The sequence below is a fragment of the Gracilinanus agilis genome, chromosome 2 (genome assembly GCF_016433145.1).
Source record: "Gracilinanus agilis isolate LMUSP501 chromosome 2, AgileGrace, whole genome shotgun sequence".
NCBI classification, from domain to species: Eukaryota; Metazoa; Chordata; class Mammalia; order Didelphimorphia; family Didelphidae; genus Gracilinanus; species Gracilinanus agilis.
In genome coordinates this window covers 331,445,382-331,466,552 of record NC_058131.1, presented here as the reverse complement: position 1 = coordinate 331,466,552, position 21,171 = coordinate 331,445,382, and the positions used below count along the sequence as shown (strand labels likewise).

At 39.5% G+C, this 21,171-nt stretch overlaps 1 protein-coding gene across 1 annotated transcript in view; it reads right to left on the bottom strand.

The window, feature by feature from the left end:
- The window catches only part of TNC (tenascin C), a 79,831-nt gene extending 59,281 nt beyond the window's left edge, over nt 1-20,550 (bottom strand). Inside the window, exons 1-9 of the mRNA XM_044661513.1 lie at nt 20,094-20,550; nt 16,674-18,080; nt 14,180-14,443; nt 11,663-11,778; nt 10,562-10,718; nt 4,183-4,452; nt 3,716-3,901; nt 1,965-2,054; nt 378-641 (exon numbers count right to left, since the gene is read on the bottom strand). Of these exons, the coding sequence (XP_044517448.1) occupies nt 378-641; nt 1,965-2,054; nt 3,716-3,901; nt 4,183-4,452; nt 10,562-10,718; nt 11,663-11,778; nt 14,180-14,443; nt 16,674-18,080; nt 20,094-20,550 (3,211 nt within the window). The remainder of the gene's footprint in view (nt 1-377; nt 642-1,964; nt 2,055-3,715; nt 3,902-4,182; nt 4,453-10,561; nt 10,719-11,662; nt 11,779-14,179; nt 14,444-16,673; nt 18,081-20,093) is intronic.
- Nucleotides 20,551-21,171: the final 621 nt, after the last annotated feature.

Below are 21,171 nucleotides of genomic sequence, written 5' to 3'. Positions count from 1 at the left end.
GAGAGAAAGAAAAATTTAAAAAGTGATTAATATGTGGTAGCTAGACTCGATGGGGAGAAGAAAGAAAATTGAGAAATCATTAGCTAGAAACTTTTGAAAATCACACCTTAAAAACACATCATGAGGTAGTAAATTTCCCGAGGAAGCAATAATTAATGCAATGTGGTTCATTTAAACAGCCAATGATGCTAAAGGAAAGAGAAAGTATCAGGCTGGGGACATGGAATATGGTTAGTTTGCTCTTAGGAGAATTTGTATAATGGAGAAGACAGAACATTCCAGATCTTCTAAATAAAATAGCACATCCTCAGGTTCTCGGAGATGAGAGAGGTCTTGTCTGAATGGAGAGGCTTACACAGAACTTTTTCATGACTCACTTGTTGAACCTTTCACACGGGCTGGCTTGCTCTTATGCCGTCCTTTTTCAACCACAAGGTTGATGGCATATTCAGTGCCAGGATCCAGACCTCTCAGAATGTAAGAGGTGGTGTCTGCTGGTAACTGGACTTCCTTTTGCTGTCCCGTGGAAGAACTGTAGATCAGGCGGTATCGGTCAAATTTGGCCAGAGGTCTTCTCCAGAGCAGGGGCAAAGTGGTTTCTGTAGGCTCTGAAATCTGAAGGTCCTTGGGGGCATCCATATCTGTAGGAGAGATGTGAGAGCACAAATCAGGCCTTTTGTTGTTGAGAAGCTGCTCTGCGTTGAATCTATTTGCCACGCTATCCATTGGCTACTCCTTTCTGTGTCCTCAAAGTACTAAGCTAGTAGGGAAATAGGATCAATCAGTTAATCCCAAAACATTTATTAAATATACACTATGTACAGCTAAGTGGTGCAGAGTCTGGAAGGAAGATTTAAGTTCAAGTCTAGTCTTAGACACTAGCTGTGTGACCCTAGCCAAGTTATTTAACCTTGTTTGCTGCCTCAGTTCCCTCATTTGTAAAATGAGCTGGAGAAGGAAATGGCAAACCACTCTAGTATCTTTGCCAAGAAAATCCAAAATGGGGCCATGCAGATTCAGACATGACTGAAACAACAGAACGACAACAACATGTGCTGGGCACTGGGTTATCTTGCATTATCTGCTACGTGCCAGGCACTGTGATGACATTTGTTAAATGCTTATTATATGCTAGGAAGTGTGCTGATGTTTCTTAAGTCCCTACTAGATGCCAAGCCCTGTGTTAGGGGCTGGACTTACAAGTACAAAAGTTGAAAGCAATCCCTACTCGCAATGAGCTTTCATTCTAATGGGGAAAGAGTTGTTTTATTCTAATTAAATATTTTTAGAAGAAAAAATCGGGGGAATAAAGAGACTTGTCTTCAAAACTCAATCAATAGTCCACTTAGGGAAGGATCCCAGATCATCATTTAAAAAATAAAAAGAAATAGAATGTAAATGTGAACTGTCATGTCATCACATCATAATGGAAATGGATCTACACTGGAGCCCCATTTTGATGTCCCTTTGGGCTATGAAGGAGATTCTGGGCCCTCAAAGGCTTAGTTAGTGAAGTACAAGCTTGGGCTGATCCTCTCAGACTGGACAAGTTCCAAGAATGGGCCTCGGGAGAGTCTCTCTCTACCATCCAGATATCATTCAAGCTAAGTGTGGACCAGAGAGGGCTGGCTCCCACACAATGATTTAGTTTGGTGGAGGGCAGTGATGAATAAGTAAATTTCAAAATATTTATTAAGTTTTGGAGAGAATGGAATGAGTGTATCTGTAGAGGGAGTATTGCTGGGCTTGTAGTTATATGATTCTTGGCATTCAAGAAGTAGCACTGTTGGCCTCAGGATCTGCCTCCCTGCTCCCCCCCACCCCCAATTCACTGATTTGTAAATTAGGAATAATACTCCTTGCATGAACTGTGCCACAGAGTGGTTTGGAGGAAAGTGCTTATTGAACTCTAATGGACCATGGAAATATGGGTTTTTGTCACACATACACTCCCTTCTGCTTACCTGTGGCAGCATTGATGGTGGCAGGATTGCTTTCCTTATCATCTTTCACGGCCGACACTCCAATGCCATATTCAGTGCCAGGTCTCAGACCTGAGAGAAAAAGGAGAGAACTGCAAATCATTTGTGGTTAGGGCAAGTGTTCAGAAGGAAGATCAGGTACACCTGAGCAGGTTCTGACTCCACTGAAGTATTTGCTTGGCCCATAGCAGCACAGACAGGACCTCAGTTCTCTATTCCAGCATAGCATGATCTTCATGAAGGCCTACTAGGGGTCAGAAGATGATAGTGATGGTTGATCAGAGATGAAAGGAACCTCAGAGGTCTCCTTTTTCTATCCTTATTTTTTAAATGAGGAAACTGAGGTCTAGGGAGATTATACAATCTGGCCAAGAGCTAGGATCTGAACTCCAGTCCCGCTGACTCCAGAGACAGTGCTCTTTCACCAGAGCCTCACTGAGCCAGAAAGGCCCTGAGTTTGAGTGCAGTGGCAGCATGTGAGTCTACTCTAGAAGGAACACCCTTGCTCTGTTATCCTCATTAGAGGCTTGCCTAAACACCCATTTCTGATTGAAAATCATATAGTGAGGCATGGAGATGATGCGATCTGCACCTGGGGAGAGGTAGGTACCCTCATTGGAATAATCATGGATTCTGGAAGTTGTTTGTCCAGTGAAATTTAGCAATTTCTCAGCATCTGTGATAATTAAGAAGTGTTTTACACTCCTGTTTTACAAAGCAAATGCCCATAGCCCAAGTGGAATGTGATGGAATGGTACTGTGTTATAAGAAATATGAAGAATAGAGAGAAATATTAAGTGAACTAATCCAGGGTGAAGTTAAACCAGAACCAGAGAAACAACAGAACCAATGATAATTACAATGTAAATGGTGAAAACAAATAAAAATCTAATTCTGTGTAATTATAATGATAATTCTGGGCTCTAAAGAAGACATGAAAACAGATCGCCCTCCTTTGAATGCAGAATGGGGGACTATGAGTATGAAACACTCTACTGATTTTTTTTAAACCCTTACCTTCCATCTTAGAATCAATACTGTGTATTGGCTCCAAGGCAGAAGAGTGGTAAGGGTACGCAATGGGGGTTAAGTGACTTGCCCAGGGTCACACAGCTGGGAAGTGTCTGAGGCCAGATTTGAACCTAGGACCTCCCGTCTCTAGGCCTGGCTCTCAATCCACTGAGCTATCCAGCTACCCCCGACACTCTACTGATTTTTAACTAACCTTGGTTCCGTCTCCCACACCTTTTAGAAATTATTTGTTTTAAGAGATAGGTCTCTAGGCCATATCTTCCAAAATATAGAAGCTCTTTTTATGGTTGCAAAAAACAGGAAATTGAGAGAATATTCCTCCTTTGGGGAATGGCTGAACAAGTTGTGGCATACTTTTATGATGGAATGCCACTATTTCATAAGAAATGATGAGCAGGCTAATTTTTAAAAGACTTGGAAAGAACAACATAAGATAATAAACAGTGAAATGAATAGCAACAAAAAATTTCATATTTGAAGAATACATTGTGACTATCACCTCAAGAGTATGAACTGAAAATTGGAAACATGGAAGACCTAAACTTAGCTGTCTCCCAGATGATGCCTTCTATGATGTGGGGAGGAGAGGGAGAGACTGAGACACCTGTAAATACATTTTATTAAAAAAAACTCCATAATCTGTCACATTGTGAAGTTTTGGCTCCATCAAGGTAGGTCTGACTCCAGGATGTTACTCTTACCTGTGAGTGTGGTTTTGGTTGTAGCCTGTTTGCTCTTTGGCACTTCAATCTCTGCATGGTCTCCTCCAGAAATGGGAGCAAACTTGATCCGATAATTGTCAATATTAGCCTTGCCATTCTTCCACTCTAAGGTGATGCTGTTGTCAGTCTGGGAGATGCGTTTTAGATTTCGAGGGGCATCCAGACCTAAGGAAGAGAAGGAGTTTTGTTACTAAAATGTTATCTACCAAAAAGAAAAGTCAACTTAACATACATTTATTGGGCATCTACTCTGCTCAGTATTGTAATGGACATAAGTTTCAATGAATATAATTAATGGACACAGGAGAAAACATGGGCAATGCTTCCATTGACTTACAACCTAGGTTTTCTCATTTTATCTTAGGGTAAGAAAGTAATTTAGTGTTGCTGATAAAAACTGAGATTCAGTGGTCCAACTTGCTATTGTCATGAGTTACTTCTGTTACCTGTTACAAAGGTTTCTTTGGCTGGGTTGCTTGACATGTCTCCTCTTCGAGAGATGAGGGACACTTCATATTCTGTATCAGGTTTCAGATTTCCAATGGAATACTGGTTGTCATCATGAGTGAGATCGATAGTTGTTCTATCACCTGGAACATCTTTGATACCATAGGAGAGTTCAATGCCATCAATTTCAGCTAAGGGTTTAGACCAGCTGATTAGAGCAGTGGTGTCTGTGACATCTTTTACATCTAGCTGGCTGGGAGCATCCAGACCTGAAGACACAGACAGAAATGCAATTAAAAAATACCAACGTGCAGGTATTATCAATAGTGTAGAGATAGGGCATTTGCAGTCATGAAACCATTTAGCTGCCTAGAGGTTAGTTCCTTTAAGGAAATTAAATATATATACCACAAAATCTTGCACAAAATCCTACTGTAGTCTTTCTCCAGTGGTGTGGCAATGGCCCTTGGTTCTTTAAATCAGTGTCATCAGAGAATTATCTGTGGTAGGTTCCACCAGGTTGGAAAGGGTACAGGTATAGCTTTGGTAACATACTGAGTCTCTTTTCCAAGGATCACACTAGTACATATGGAGAGGCAAATTACAAATATGTTTTCAACTGGTAATCTAATTGATGACATGGTAATAGATGAAACAAAGAAAAATTCAAAATGACCCTCCATCTCATGCAGCCCTGCTTCCACTGCTGCAGTAATTATTGACAGAGTGGTGGGAAAGGTGATGGAGGTGTTAAGAATCATATAGATTTTAGACTTCCAGTAAAGTGTAATTTGGCTGGTAGTACCCTAATATGTGAGATTCTTGTCTAATAACCAACATTGGGCAAACTGTTAGAGGAGGTGAATTAGCAGTCTTGGCATTCTTAGTTTAAATAAAAATCAAAAGAATAAAAGAAGTTGCAGATAAATGAAAAAGATGGTTCCTAAGTAAGTATTCGTTGGAGAGGTGGGCTTGATAGAGTGGAGCTTATTGTATTCCAAGAAGGAATGAGAGGCATTATTTTATGGAAAATTTTGCTACCAAGTATTTCAATACTATTGATAAATAATTGTAAAAAGGCCATCATAAAATAATGGCAACTTGCATATCAACATTTGCTGTGAGTGGTAAAGAAATTCTATGAAGAATGTGATGAAATTTAAATCAAAGCACTAGGTAGCTTCATTATGATGCAGGGAATAATCGAAAATAGAAAGAAATAAAAAAGAAGGCATGGTTCAGGAAGAAGAAATTTAAAAAGCTATAAGATTATACATGACACAGAAACCTCACATTTTCTTATCAACATTTTCTTTGAAAAAATGAATTTATAAGCATTGGATGTGGCAAGTACAAAAAATAAAGAATTAAATAGACTATATTTTAACATACAGGAAAAGACTTATTTATGTAGGTATTATCTCTGAGTCAATTATCTGTGTAGAACCTCATTAGAACAAAGATAAGAGTAAGTAATAACAAATAGTAATGAGAAAATGTATGACATACAGTTGAAATGTCATATATTTTCTCATTACTATTGTAGTATTTAACATTGACCTATTTAAGTAAGTAATTAAAACTCATAAATTAGAAATGGACAAGTAAAATATAAAACTATAATTTTATAGTTTTTTTTTATAAAAAAGGGCTTTCCAGAAGTTTAACCAATATAATTTCATTGCCACAAGAAGACTGAAATAGCCCAGAAAACACTTTAGTCAGCAAACATTTTACTTTCTTTCCAAGCAGGGAAATGATTGCCAAAGGCAACCCTGAGTTAAAATATAAACTGATTTTTAAGACATTTGGAAGAAGGAAGAAGGATGATTATGATCAGTATCATCTCATAGAGAGAAATGGTGGAAGGTAAAACCAGTTTAAAGAAAGCTTGGCAAAATATCCAATTAAGTAGAGCCATTCAATGGACATAAAAGATGAAAATGGAAAGAGGATCACAAAGAGAAAAAGATGGAAAGGATTTGAAAAAACAAACAAACATTTTAACAAACTTTTCATTCTTTCAAGTACAATGGGATCCCCCAAATGCGGACCCTACTTTAACAGTTTTGTTCTGAAGGAAGTAGAAATGGCAACATAGAAAACCAATATGGGAAAAGCAACCAGAGAAGATATACAAAAAGAAGATTAATTTTGGAAGCAATACAATTGTGAGGATGGTGAGGGACCAATAAGAAAGAGGAAAAGATACCACAGGAAAAAAAAAGTCTCAGAACCTACTGATCAACATAGTTATTCATTCATCCATATAAAATCTTTATAAAATAATTCCTACATGAATCAAGAGTATTAGTAGAGAACAGTCTTTTGCAAATGATATATATCTTTACCATTTCACAATGAACTGAAAGATGTAGAGACTTTAAGATCCTCTTGTGCTTATAGCTTTTATAGATATATACACATATATTCATCCATATAAATACACATGTACATGTGTATATATATATTTATATATACATGTGAAATTTAGTAGAACAGAACAAAATACCATCTTACAGGCCCTTCTACATAGTTTTTTCCCCATCTATTAACCAAGATCATTTAAGATTCCATGAAAGTTTTAACAATAGAAATAACCCTGTTCAATAACCTTCTGACAATGAATACCAGGCAAGCCAAAAATATGCTTGCCAAAGGTATATGTCACTGTGATGGATCTTCAGTGTTCAAGTCACAGAGAGATTTCTTGTGGAGAGTGAAATTTTCTGAATACCTTTGTTTATGAATGACATTGTGCTTAAGGCATCAAGTCCCAGACACTGCTGAGCCTCTTGGAAAAGATCTATAATCCCTCAAAGAAGTCTGGCCAAATGGATGAAAAATGTCTGTTTCCAAGATTTCAACATGTAATTGGATGGAGACCCTATAGAACCTATCCAACAGTATGTAATTTTGGGATAGAAAATATATAAGAACAAGTTGGGCCCAGGGCTAAATAGGAGGAGGAGAAGGGATTGATGTGCTTTAAAGAAGAGCCAAAGCTTTTTACTTACTCTAAATTTCCCATGAAAGCACAGACCCATCTTAAAAAAACAAAACAAAACCAAACTAACAAGCCCTCCTCCCCTAATTTCCCACCACTGTTACTATAACATAGTAAGACCTGTAAGAGAATTGCTTCTGAAAAGTTAAATGAGGGGCTGATGGAGGGAGATATGGTGAGTATAAGCAAGCTGCAACATAAAACCAGTGAAGAACTTTGAAGAACAGAAGTATAAGATGTCATCAAGGAATTGTACAATAAAAAGGGAAAATGGTCTGGCCATGTGGTAAGACAGAGCTGACAAAAGGACAGCCAGAGCAGCTCATGGGACAGTGGAGAGTGATGGACCTAGATTCAGCAAGATCTAAGTCTGGCCTCTAACACTTACTGGCTTGTAGGCATATAGAAAGATGGATTATGATCTGCATTATTGGGGGAACTCTAGAAGAACTGATGAGATCACCCATCTATTTGAATATTTGAGCATTAAGCATTTCATGTTGGAAAAGCCCTTAGGAATCATGCCCTTCATTTTACACAGGTGGAAAATAAAGCTCAGAAGGTTCATTGATTTGTGCAAGATCACACAAGTGTTAAGAGACAGAGCTAGGATTCCAGCCTTGGTCTGGAAGGAGGCTTGGGGACATTGGGCTTCATTTTCTCTAGTGGCTAACCCACAACCCTGCCTATCATTGACTATCTCTGATACAAGAAACTCAAGTAAACATGGTACATTCCTTAACTACCACATCAATGTCAAAGAAATGGCTTCATTTGTAAGCATAATATTCATTATGTAGTGGTTGGAAACAGATGTTCAGGATTTGAAATTAGAGACAGAATGAATGGAAAAGAGACTAGCTGATTGGGATGAAGGACATATTTTGTTTTCTAAAGTTTAGGTGTGTTCAGATAGGCACAATTCAGAAATGATGATGCTTTAAAAGACATTGTGAAATTCTAGGTGGGTTCCTATGGGCAAGCTACTTCCCCTTTTTGAGCCTCAGTTTTCTGTTATATTAAATAGGGATAATGGTAAAGGTTAAGAAAATGTGAATTGTCAATAATTTGGCTTTCTATGAACCCTTTTTCTTCTTCTTTTTAAAATCCTTACCTTCAATCTTAGAATCAATGTGATGTGGTTCCAAGATGGAAGAGCAGTAAAGACTAGGCAATGGGAATTAAATTACTTGCCCAGGATCACACAGCTAGGAGGTATCTGAGGTCAGATTCAAAGTTCATGGTGTTTGCAATAATATTTTGGGTGAGATAAGGAGGTAGAGCAGAAGTGACTCCTGAAATCTACAGTTTATAAAATGGATTAGAACTCAGAATACAGAGTAGAAGGATAAGTCCAGTCTAGATAACCAATCTCAGAAGCAATGAGGGAGGATAACTCATTGTTACACAATGAGGAGATTGACTTAAGAACTGGAATGCACATACTCCCAAAATTTAGGCTGAAAAAGCTATAGGGTTCCCTGAAATGACCTCATTCATATTTTCAGGAAAATCACCTTGGAAATGGGAGAGTATTGGGATGATCTCAGCACATGTCTTTTGTGACCTAATGATTTCTCCTGTTAGTACCTGCCCTTTACCTACCACATGTAGATATTGTCACGAAGGAGGAGAAAATCCTTGATTATTCAGAGCACAAGCAGATTGAGTTGCTCTGGGCTAAGCCAAATGGGGTCATATTAAATAAAAGCTGTTCTTTCTTGTTATTAACCAACAGTATAAGCCTTACCAACTACTCCCTGTCAATGAGATTCAATAGGATAGTGGTTAGTTCATATATTAGCTTAAGGGGTTGTTCAGATCAGCAGCTGCACACATTGTGCTAAGTGATATCCCAGGAAAATGTGTGTATATAAGATAGCTAGATTTGGGTATATAGATATCTATGTGTCTATACACACATATGTTAACTAATGTTTATTTAACAGTTTAAGGTTTGCAAATATCTTCTCTTAGCTGATCCTCACAACAACTTCATGAAGTATGTAATATTATGATCCCCGTTTTCACAAATAAGAAAACTGAGGCTGGGAGAGCTTAAATGACCTGCCCAGGCATAACTTTAGTATCTAGAGCAGTATTTGAATTTAGATTCTCCTAATTGCAAGTCTGGCCCTCTATCCAGTGTGCCACCAAGCCACCTGAATCCTCCTGTTTATACGGACAGTCTGGGTGGCTGGGACTGGAAAAATAAATCCCTTGTTGGGTGTTTTATGATGATGAATCTCTCTAGCCTTAGCTATCATGGTTCTTAAGTGACAGATCATTTCTAGACCTAAGTTTGTAAGACTCAGACTTTCCAAATTGGTAGGACCCACCAGAGCTTGGATTAAACCAGGGTCACCTCTGTGCCACCTTGAGGCATCAGAAGATGACTTTAATAAAAATACATATAATGTTCATGTATAATAAATATATTATCTTTACACACATATATAATATATTAATAAAAACAATATTAAACATTATCTTTACATACATACACAATATATAACTATAATTTTTATTTATGAATAAAAATAATTTAAAATACATATATAATAAAATATATAACATAATATTTCATATATGCATACCCATGAGTACATATATTGGTTATATACCTGACTATATTCTAAAACATAGATGTGTGTATACATTTCTGTACATATCTGTATATATGTATATCTATAGCTTTATCACTTCTTGGTTCATCCTTGTCAAATGCATTTCTATACAAATTGTCAGATTTGTATTTCTATATAAACCAGGAGTAACGAATGCTTCTCAAACCCTATAATCCATCATATAATGAACACTAAATTCGACTGAACTTCAGCTTAACGAAGGGCATTCGAATATAGTGAAAAGAGAACCAGATTCATTGTTAAAAGACCTGGACTTTATCCCTGGTTCTGCCAATAATTTACTGTGTAGCTTTTGTCAAGCCAATTCCTCTCTCTGGGCCCATATGTCAATGAGGGCATTAGATTAGATGATCTTTAGGGTCCCTTCCAGCTGTGACACTCTATAGTTTAGTTGAGATCCATCAAAGCCTTCAGCTGGGTTTGTGTGTCTAGATCTGAGGAATATACCCTGAATAATTAAATGTTTTTATATGAGGTGTTTTGGGGGATGCCCAGGACCCATCTGAGAAGTCTCTCCATTGGAATTTCTATGTTCCCATTGATATGCCTCATAACTTTTTCCAGGGCCGTATTATCATAAAAAAATTCATATATGGCCCTGGAATCATCAGAAGACTGTGCTGGAAATGATATAACTTCTTAGATCCCAAGTAGCCCTGGGTACCTGCTATCTCCTGGAGTTTACCATGAGGGCTATTATCAGAACTAAGGATAAATACTCACGTGTGGTTGCTATTTTCTTCAGGCCTGGGCCACGGGTGTTGTTTTTCACAATATGCAGAGATATCTCATACTCCTGTCCTGGAGCCAGGCCAGTCTGTCTGAAAGTTGTTTCTGGCCTCCTCAGGCTTTGGGTGATTTCTGCTCCATCATCCTTATTCTGAAAGCCAGAAAGAACTTGGTGATGAGTTCAATAACATAAAGGTTATATTGTTCAAATGTACACTCACTCCTAAAAAAAAGTTTCTATTCTTCAGAATTAGGCAAAAATATATGTCCTTCTTTTCCAGAGAGATGAATACTTCAGATGAGACAATTGGGGAGTAACTGTCTTTTGAAAAACATCAAATTTTTTCTCTTCTTTGCAGGGCATATAATTCAGGCCTTTGAGTTTTATGTAGGGCCAAGATATCATTATCCTTGTGGTAATGCTTTCCATATGTTTATTCTCTCTTTATCCCCTACAGTTAGTTTCACAGAGCCAAATTCAATATAAGAGGAGGACTCAATTCACTTATTTATTTTAATAGCAAAAGAGTGCCCTCAAAGTACACAGATGTTAATTTTTGCATCCTTCTCCTTAAAATAATAATAATAAAAAGGTTAAAGGAGCAAGTTTTATTTTTTTCAAAATAAGGGAAATTGAACTAGATGATCTCTAAGGGCCAACCCAATCTGGGCATTCTAAATTCTGAGCCCCCTTACAGTTTTGGTATTCTTTGTGCTGACAATCTATACCTTAAGGCAGTGTTGTCAAACCCAAATAGAAACAGATCCCTAGAAGATGCACACTGACTTAGAAAACCACAAGTTAACATTATCTATGCTATATTTTATTTTTATTTATTCTGTTAGACATTTTCCAATTACATTTTAATTTGGCACTGGATACCCCTGGGAGTTTTGCCAGTCCCTGTGGTCCTGGAGGCTGTGAGTTTAACACCATCTGCTCTAAGGGGCTTTCCAGTTTTAACAATCTAGGCTCTGACATTCCTTTCAGCTCTAATGCTCTGGGGTTGTGTGACTGGTTGCTAGTAAGTCCCTTTATCTGAATATTTTATAGACTCTGGGGGACTTATATTTCCGACCACGCATGCTCTTTACCATGTTGCGGAAGATAATTTCCCAGGTTTCAAAAGCAATGTCTAGAGGATCCCACTCCACTTCCACTGATGTCTCTTTGATAGCTTTGAATTTCAAGCCTTCTGGGGCAGGCAGGTCTGTTGGAAAGAGAAAGAAACAGGCAAATGATGATCCTTAGACAAATAAAATGAAGGTGTAAGATGGGAGAAATGATGAGCTCAAAGGCACCAGGGAAGGCTTATGTATATCCATGATTTTACCAATCTTCCAAGCATAGCGGAGTGCTGTCACCACTCCCAACACCTCTGGGAGACGGCTTGGTTATTAATTCTGTGGTGACATACAGTAATGCTTCCCCCCCACTTTTCCAGCTACAGCATGCAGTTACCTGTCTCTAGAGTTTTCCAAATAAAGCAGTGACTGCATTTAGTATATATTCATAATGTCTGAAAGAAATACTTAAACCACAAATGCCTCCTTTAAAAATTTTTTTTTTCTAAAATGTTGCCCAATTATCATCTGTCAATGAGCTCCTTTGTATGTGGCAAGAATGAAACAGGGAAAGGAGAAATGAGTCATTGTTAACAAGGAGGATTTCCTTTATGAAAATATACAATCATCTATCTGGATGTTTCCAAAATCAGGCTGGTGCTTGTGTGCTTACACTAGAGCAGTTGAGGAAAGAAATCCCATGAGGCTTTGTTAAAGATCATTTAAAACTTGCCCTAGTCAAAGTTAAGGAGAGAAAGGCTCTGAACTGAGATAGGCTATTGATTTGAAGCCAAGGGTTTGAGTAGACAAAGCCTTGACCTCAGAGTCCCGAAATAGAGATTCAAGCCTCAGATCTGCTACTCACTCTTTTGGGAAAGGGACTTCACTGTATTTCTCCCTCCTTTCCTTGCTCCCCCTAGCCTCACTTTCCTCATTTAGAAAGTAGAGCTAATAATATATAGGTTACCTAGGGCAGGTAGGTGGCCCAGTGGACAGAATACCAGGCCTAGGGTCTGGAAGACTCGTCGTCCTGAGTTCAAATCCTCATACACTTACTAGCTATGTGATTCTGAGTAAGCCACTTAACCCTGTTTGCCTCTGTTTCCTTATCTATAAAATATATTGGAGAAGGAAATGGCAAATCGTTCTGGTATCTCTGCCAAGAAAACCCATAATGGGGTCACAAAGAGTTGGATACAACTGAACAGGAGCAACCACAAAAGGCTACTTACTCCATATGTTTGGGGCAAGAAAAGTATTTTATAATCCATAAAGAACTACAGCAATGCTAGTTATTAATGATTCCACAACTAGTTCACTTTCCTAAGGCAGTGAAAATAGGCTTCCCTTTTTTGTTGTTCACTATCTGATCTTCTGAATTAGAAACTGACTTTGAGCTGGCTTTAGCTTATGAGGCAGGTGAATAACTTTTCTTTTTCCTCTTTATTATACCATTTTATTGCAAGGATCTATGATCTGTGGGAAAAAACACTAGATTCAGAATCAGAAAACCTGAGTTCTAGTCCTGGCTATGCCACTGAACCAATATTTTACTTCTCCTGGCTTTAATTAGTTCACTTTTTAAGTGAACTTTGCCTCAAGGTTATTGAGATAAAGAAACAATTCATATAAAAGTGCTTTGTAAACTACTGAGATTTCTAAAAGTACAAATTGATAGTATTGTTAGAATTGGGATGGGATTGGACCTGTGATTTCATGGGCACATGAAACTTCCAGGGAAAAGCCTTTCTCTTACCATTGGAAATTGGCACCATCTCTTTAGTTTTCCTTAATGTTAGTGCCTTCCTTCTCAGATTATTTCCTCTTTATCATATATGTATATTATATTATATACATGTTTTGTTTGTATACAGTTGTTTGCATGCATTTTCCCCTATTAGACTGTAAGCTTCTTGAGGGCAGGGACTGTTTTTACTTTTTTTTTTTTATCTCCAGTGTCTAGGACAGTGTCTGGCCCATGGAAGGCATTTAACAAATGCTTGTTGACTTGACTTGACTTAGAGTGAGCAGTGCTTAGAAGCAGTGAGAGATAAAGCAACTGGTCCCTGGTTATATATGTGTCAATACATATCAGAGGTGAGATTTGAACTCATAGCCTCAGACTCTGAGGCCAGCCTTTATCTACCATACTGTACTGCTCCTTGATATTTATTATTATTGCCATTTCTGCTATGCCTACTACTACTATGAGTAAAGATAATAGTAGTAATAATAATAATAGCAATATTCCCAAAAGACTACTTCCCTCAAATCTCCAGGATATCAGCATAGACTAAGATTTTCCAAATAGCCTTAGCTTTGATTAGAATCTCATTATGAGAGACCCCTAAGGTTACATCAAGAGGCCATTTCTGTGTGCCATGGGCAGGACAATAGCCTCACTGTCAGATTTTCCACAGAGGACTGGAATTTTAACCCATGACATCATATTTCATGGCTAAGAGAGGTCTTGACACATATGTTGTGGGTGGAATAAGAGAAGCTGATGACTGATAGAAAAGCAAAAGTCCTTTTTAATTTACTTACAAGTAGCCACCCTTGCACTGACAGGGATGCTTTTCTTGTTCTCAAGGATAGCAAAGACTCGGATAAAGTATTCTACCCCTGGCTCTAATTCACGGATGATGGTGGATGTCTGGTCCCCAGGCACACGGAACTGCATTTCCAGACCATCTGAGTTTGTCGGAGTGTAGGTGACAAGGTACTCTGTGACCCTCATTTCATTGTCCCATGCCAGGTTTACAGTTTCTTCTGTCACTTCAGTCACTATGAGGTCCTTTGGTGGGGACACTGCCAGGAAATAGAAACAATGCCCCTCTGTCAGTAATTGCCACTGTTTAGCCTTCTAAAATAACAGTAATTTCCTTTGGAGTTCTCTTCCTCCCTTTCTCTTTCAATCTACCACCAACAAAGGCAGAAGTTATAGTTAAAGGGTTTTTCTTGCTCCTTTTTGTTGAATATCAAAGATAGAAGCCAAATAATGGTAAAACCTAAAGAAAAGATGGGGCAAGTCTGATATGGAGCATGTGCAATGCAGAAAGAATGGAAGCATAAAGAGAATGTGTGAACAAGCAATGTGGATAACTCTTTCTGAATTCACATGCTGTTTGAGGGCATGCTGAACAAATATATGAAAGCAGGACATTCTAGATATACGTGTGTCCTTATATTGTGGCCTCTCAATCAAAACAAAAATAAAATATTTGTTTAGGGAAAAAAAAGACCAAACAATAACCCAAATCCTGAATTGCTGTCATATTTATGCATTTATTTTATTTGGCAATCTTTTGATAGTTGAAAAAAATACACCCAGTGTTTTGTAATTATAGGTGTCAGGATAAAAAAGTATTTGGTCCCTACTATGGAATGTGATAGAAGAAATTTAATTCTCAAGTGACAGAAAACCTTCAGTATCTTGAAACACATCATTTTGTGTTTGTGAATCTTGTGAAACTTCGGGCCACTACTAGATTTCATGAAGACAGATTATCTCAGGGAAACAAGTAATAGTCAAGGCTGACATGTACATAAAGATGTTTGTTAGTGACTATTGTTCTTTTCGGATATGACTAATATGATGTGGGTATTCTATAGTGGTAACATTTAGAAAAACTTAGTTTCATGCAATGGAAGTGTGATCTTTTATTATTTATTCATCTAAAAACTCTTACCTTCTGTCTTAGTATTAATTCTATCTTAGTATTAATTCTAAGACAGAAGAGCCACAAGGGCTGGGTAACAGAGGTTAAGTGACTTGCCCAGGATCACATAGCTAGAACATGTCTGAGGACAGCCCAGGTCTCCCCAACTCCAGACCCAATGCTCTATACACTGACTCTTCTAGCTGGCTCTGAGTCTTTCTCTGTCCCTGGTGTCTATGATGCCTAGAACACCGTAGATGCATAACAATTTTCTGTTGAATTGAATTGAATTTTGGGAATATGAAGAATATCTGAATTTTAATTCTTGGGCAAGTCACTTAATCTCTCCTGTTTTCTATTCCTCACTTATAAGATGAGGGAAGTGAATTAAAGGATCCCTAAATTCCCTCCCAGTTGTCACCAGTTCTTTCATCCTATTCATAATACATGCTTTAAAAAAAATTCTTGTGCATTGATAAGAAACAGTGTCCAAATAGCCTTCTAAAGGTCTATCTCATTGATAATAATTATAATGTAGTAAAACGAAACCTTGGTGGGGGAACTGGATTTAGATCTTGACTCTGACACTTTAGTAGGAGTTTAACTTTGGGCTAGTTATTGAACCTCTCTGGAAAAGAATGTTTGACCTACTTACTTTCTAAGACTATTATGGAGAAATCCTTTTGCAAAATAGTAGGGACAGATTATCTTTGAGATTCCATTATTCTACTAAAGTTCCATTATTCTACTTATTGTTCCTTGAATATGACACATCACACTAATCATGTCAAAACATTTTCTTGCTCTCTTGATCCTTTCTTTTTTCCTCTCTCTGTCTGTCTATCTCTCCTCTGTCTTTCTGTCTTTCCTGCTCTTCTGTCTCTCTCTTTCAGCTGTCTCTGTCTCTCTGTCTCCTCTGTTTTTCTCCTTTGTCTCGCTGCCTCTGTCTCTCTATCTCTATTTTTCTCTTTCAGCTGTCCCTGTCTTTCAGTCTCTGTCTCTCTTCTGTCCCTTTCTCTTTCTCCTCTGCCTCTCTGTTTCTCTTTCTGTCTCTCAGCTGTTTCTGTCTGTCTCCTCTGTCTCTTTCTCTTTCTCCTCTGTCTCACTTTCTCTCTCTCTCTGCCTCTCCTGTCTCTTTGTCTCTGTCTCTCTGTCTCCCTCCGACTCTCTCCAGTCTCTCTCACCTACCTAAAATCTCAATTTTCAATGTACCTATTTATTTACAAGTTGTCTCTCCCATTAGAGTGTAAACCTTTTGAAGGCAGGGCCTGTGTTTGCCTTTCTCTGAATCCCTAGCACTTTTCATTGTTCCTGGCTCAATCAATACTTGTTGGCTGGTGGAGTGACCATAGAAATGTGAGTTGTTCATCATCACTTACCCTCCGAACAATCTTCGCCAGTGTAGCCTTCATTGCAGATGCAGCGCCCGCCGACACACTGACCCCAGTCATTACAGTTGTTCAGGCAGGAAAGCTGACTGCAGTCTTCTCCTCCAAATCCCTCGTGGCAGACGCATTTGCCTTCCACACAGCGCCCTTGGTTGTTACAGTCGTTTGGACATCTTAGGTCGCTGCAGTCTCTCCCCATGAAACCCTCGTTGCAAACGCATTGTCCATTCACGCAACGGCCCCGGTTATTGCAGTTATTTAAGCAAGCTAACTCTCCGCAGGCTTCCCCAGCGAAGCCCTCCTGGCATTTACATTTCCCAGCCACGCAAATCCCCCGGTGGTTACAGTCTTTGGGGCACCGCAAATCCCGGCAATCTTCCCCCATGAAGCCATCATCACACACGCACATCCCATTCACACAGCGCCCCTGATGGTGGCAGTCGTTGGGACAGCTCATGTCTCCACAGTCATAACCTGTGAAGCCTTGCTCACACACACACTTCCCGTGGACACAGCGCCCGCGGTTGTTACAGTCATTGAGGCACCGGCGGTTGGCACAATCCTCCCCAGTGTAGCCCTCATCGCAAACGCACTGCCCATTGACACAGCGGCCGTGCCTGCTGCAGTCCCGGGGACACTTGAGTTCCCCACAGTCTTCCCCTGTGAACCCATCATCACACTCACACTGCCCGTCAATGCAGCGGCCATGGTTGTGGCAGTCCTCGGGACACCGCTTTTCACTACAGTCATCGCCAGCAAACCCCTCATCACAAACACACTGCCCTTCCTCACACTGGCCCTGGTTGTTACAGCCATTCGGGCAGGTGAGCTGCCCACAGTCTTCTCCGGTGAAGCCTAACTCACAGTAGCAGGTCCCATTGACACAGCGGCCCCGGTCATAGCAGTCATTGGGGCAGATGAGCTCGCTACAGTCCTCACCCGTGAAACCCTCGTCACACACACACTCGTTCTCCACACAGCGCCCGCGGTTGTAGCAGTTGTTAAGGCACAGAGGCTCTTTGCAGTCCTCACCAGCGAAGCCCTCATCACAAATGCATTGCCCGTTCATGCATTTGCCATGCTCACTGCAGGGCACAGGGCAGAGCTCCTCGCTGCAGTCCTCCCCGGTATACCCCTCGAAACAGACACAGGAGCCATGGACGCACTTGCCTTGGTCGTTGCAGTCACTAGGACAGGCCAGCTGGCCACAGTCCTCACCAGTGAAGCCCTCATCACAGACACACTGTCCATCGATACACTGACCCCTGTTGTTGCAATTTCCCGGACATTCTGGCTCAGAGCAATTAGGACCCTTCCAGCCTGGTTCACACACACAACCACAGCTGTCTGTACTGTAGTTGCCTCGACCACTGCAGAAGGGTGCAGTGTCCAGGCGACCTGCAACAACCAAGAGGTCAGACTGTTAGACAAAATAATTGTAATAACTATAAGGCACAAGAGTAACCTGATGAGGACTGAGCTATTTATTTGTATTCAGTTCAGCAGTAAATATAACCAACCAAACTAGAGTCAATTTTTTGGTATCTGAGGTAGGGTGAATGGAAAAAGAATAATAGAATCTTAGAACATAAAAGATCTTCTTAGCTTATTGAGTTGACCCTGTGCTTGAGCAGGAATCCACTGTACAATAACCCCAAAGGAAGAGTTCTCTAACTTTTGCTTTAATATTTCCAGGCTTCAAGAAGAGACTATTATTTTTTTTTTAAATGACCCATTATTTTTTGGCAGTTAAGTGGTGTAGGGCACTGAGCCTGTAATCAGGAAGATCCGAGGTCAAATCTGGCCTCAGATACTTACTCAGATAGCTGTGTGACCCTGGGCAAGTCACCTTACCCTGTATGATTCAATTCTTCCTCTGTCAAATGAGCTGGAGAAGGAAATGGCAAACGACTCCAGAATCTTTGCCAAGAAAACCCCAAATGGGGTCATGAAGAGTCAGACACGACTGAACAACAACATTCCATTTTTGGATAGCTCCTTCAGGGGGAAGTTTTTCCTTCAATCAAATTGAAATTTAAATCCCTGCAACTTTCATCCACTGCTACTGATTTTGTCCTCTGGGGCTGTTACAGAACAAGTCTAGTCCCTTGATCATCTGATAGAGCTTTAAATACTTGAAAACAACAATCATATTTCTCATCCCATCCAAAACAAAACCAAAAACCTTTCTGGCCAAAAATTCTCATTTCCTTCAATGGATTCTGTCATGAGACAGTTTCTAACCCTTTTCCATCCCTTCGCTATGCTCTGTATAATTTCCAGGTTTTCTTTAATGCCCCTTAAGAAATGAGTTACCCCAAACTGAATCCAATACTCCAGATGTGGTCAGACACAGAGCAGCAGTCAGTCAGATTCTCAATTCTCTCATTCTGAACATACCACTGAATACTTCCCTCCAATTCATTATTGACCAACTATTATTAACTACTCTTCACAGCCAGTTACTTAAGGAGTTCTAAATCTACTTTATTATAATCATCTTGGCCACTCCTGTCTACCTCATCCCCAAGGATACCATTGTAATGTCTTGTAGTAGTTCATATATACATATATGTATATACATATATAGTCTTTAGCATTTCCTTATCTTCTTAAGCCTAGAAATCCTGCTAAAGAATTCATCTGTCAATAATTCACTTAATTTTTTCCCCCTCTCAGGTCCTAATCTCACTGTTGGAAGCTACTATGCACTACTCGGAAGGTGAGATTAATTATAAGCAAGTCATTTCAAATCCTTTGCTTGTAATGATTCTACAGTGTTGCATTATATCTATGTTTTGTTGGACAATTGCCAGAAGAAGAAAACTAGTTTGAATGCAAAGGAATAATTTAATCCTCTATTCTCCTCCTCTTTATGAGTTAAAATGTTTTGAGAACTCTGCACAATGAAATTTGAAGATATCCTTCTTTTCTTTGTTGAGTTCTCTGGGGAGAGATAGCATAAGGCTATTTGGACTTCCTAATGACTCTCTTAGCTTTAAGAACAGGATTTGTAGCCTCAATAATCTTGCAGCCTGGCACTCTAATAGGGATGGTAGAATACTTGCCCAGATTTCCTACAGATTTCATTAGGAACTTAAATCTGGAGAATTAGCAGACAGAGAGGCTAGGGAATACTTATCAGCATGGAGGCATCATGGTGTGGTTAGACAAAAAGAAGTGATTACAGATGATCTAGGTTTAGGTACTGGTTCTGCTGCTTGCTACCTATATGACCTTGGGAAAATTATTTATTATCTTTGCATCTTGGTTTTTGTATCTGAAAAATTATGGGATTGGGCTAGGTCACCTCTATTCTCTAGTACAAAATGATCAGAAACCTTCCTTTGTGTAACTCAGCTCCATTTCCCTGGCCAGAGACAGACAGCAACCCAGCAAGTTCCCACATACCTTCTGCAGGCTGGAGACAGCAGCCAGCCCCACTGGTACACTGCTCCCGTAGTGAGGACACCAGTCCCTCCAACTCCTCTAGTCGACTTAGCAGTTCCTTGATGTCGGGAGCTGGCGCACAGCCACATGCCCGCCGGGGGATATTGATTCGGTGTGTGAAAACGATTTGATTCTCCTCGTTAAGAGTGTGTTCTTGGAAATGTTCGCCTAGCTCAGTTGCAGGGTTCAGTTCTTTCTCCCCACTGGCTGATTCTAGGTCTACTGAGCAGTGGGAACCCATGGGCATCTTGATGTTATAGACATGGTTAAACACGACTGGCTGGTTCTCTTCTGGCAACGTGACATTGATGCCGCTCTGCCTCTTGTGGCGGATAACTCTCTTAAGAACTCCTGCTTGGGTAGAGTGGGACAACAGAGCTACAATCGTGTAGGCCAACACCTGGGTCAGAGGCCCCATGGTGAAGTTTAATTACGTGGTGGCAGCACTTTGGAAGTATGACAGCTAATAGGTTTTTACAGTTCAATTCTGGAAATGGGAAAAATGTAGCCTAAGCAAGAGCCAGTTTCCTTTACTCTTCTTGAGATGGTTTTCTTCCTATAAATAATATAAAAAGACAGATATTTTGTCATTGAATTATTTTCATTTTATTGAACAATAATGAGGACTAGAAACTTTGCATAGTATTTTTTTAAACCCTTATCTTCCATCTTAGAATTAATACTGTGTATTGGTTCCAAGGCAGAAGGACAGTAAGGGCTAGTCATTGGTGGTTAAGTGACTTGCCCAGGGTCACACAGCTATGAAGTGTCTGAGGCCAGATTTGATCCTAGGACCTCCTGTCTCTGGGCTTGGCTGTCAATTCACTGAACGACCTGGCTGCTTCTCAAAGTATTTACTATTATATTGTTGGACATAAATTCTTTAATTCAATTTAGTCAATATTTAAGCACCAACAATGTGAAGGGGTTTCTTGAGAATTTCCTAATGATCCTCTTAGCTTTAAGAAGAAGATTTGAGGCTGTGTAGATAGAGATATGGTTAGGTCCTTATTAGTGTACATAATAAATCCCACGAAGT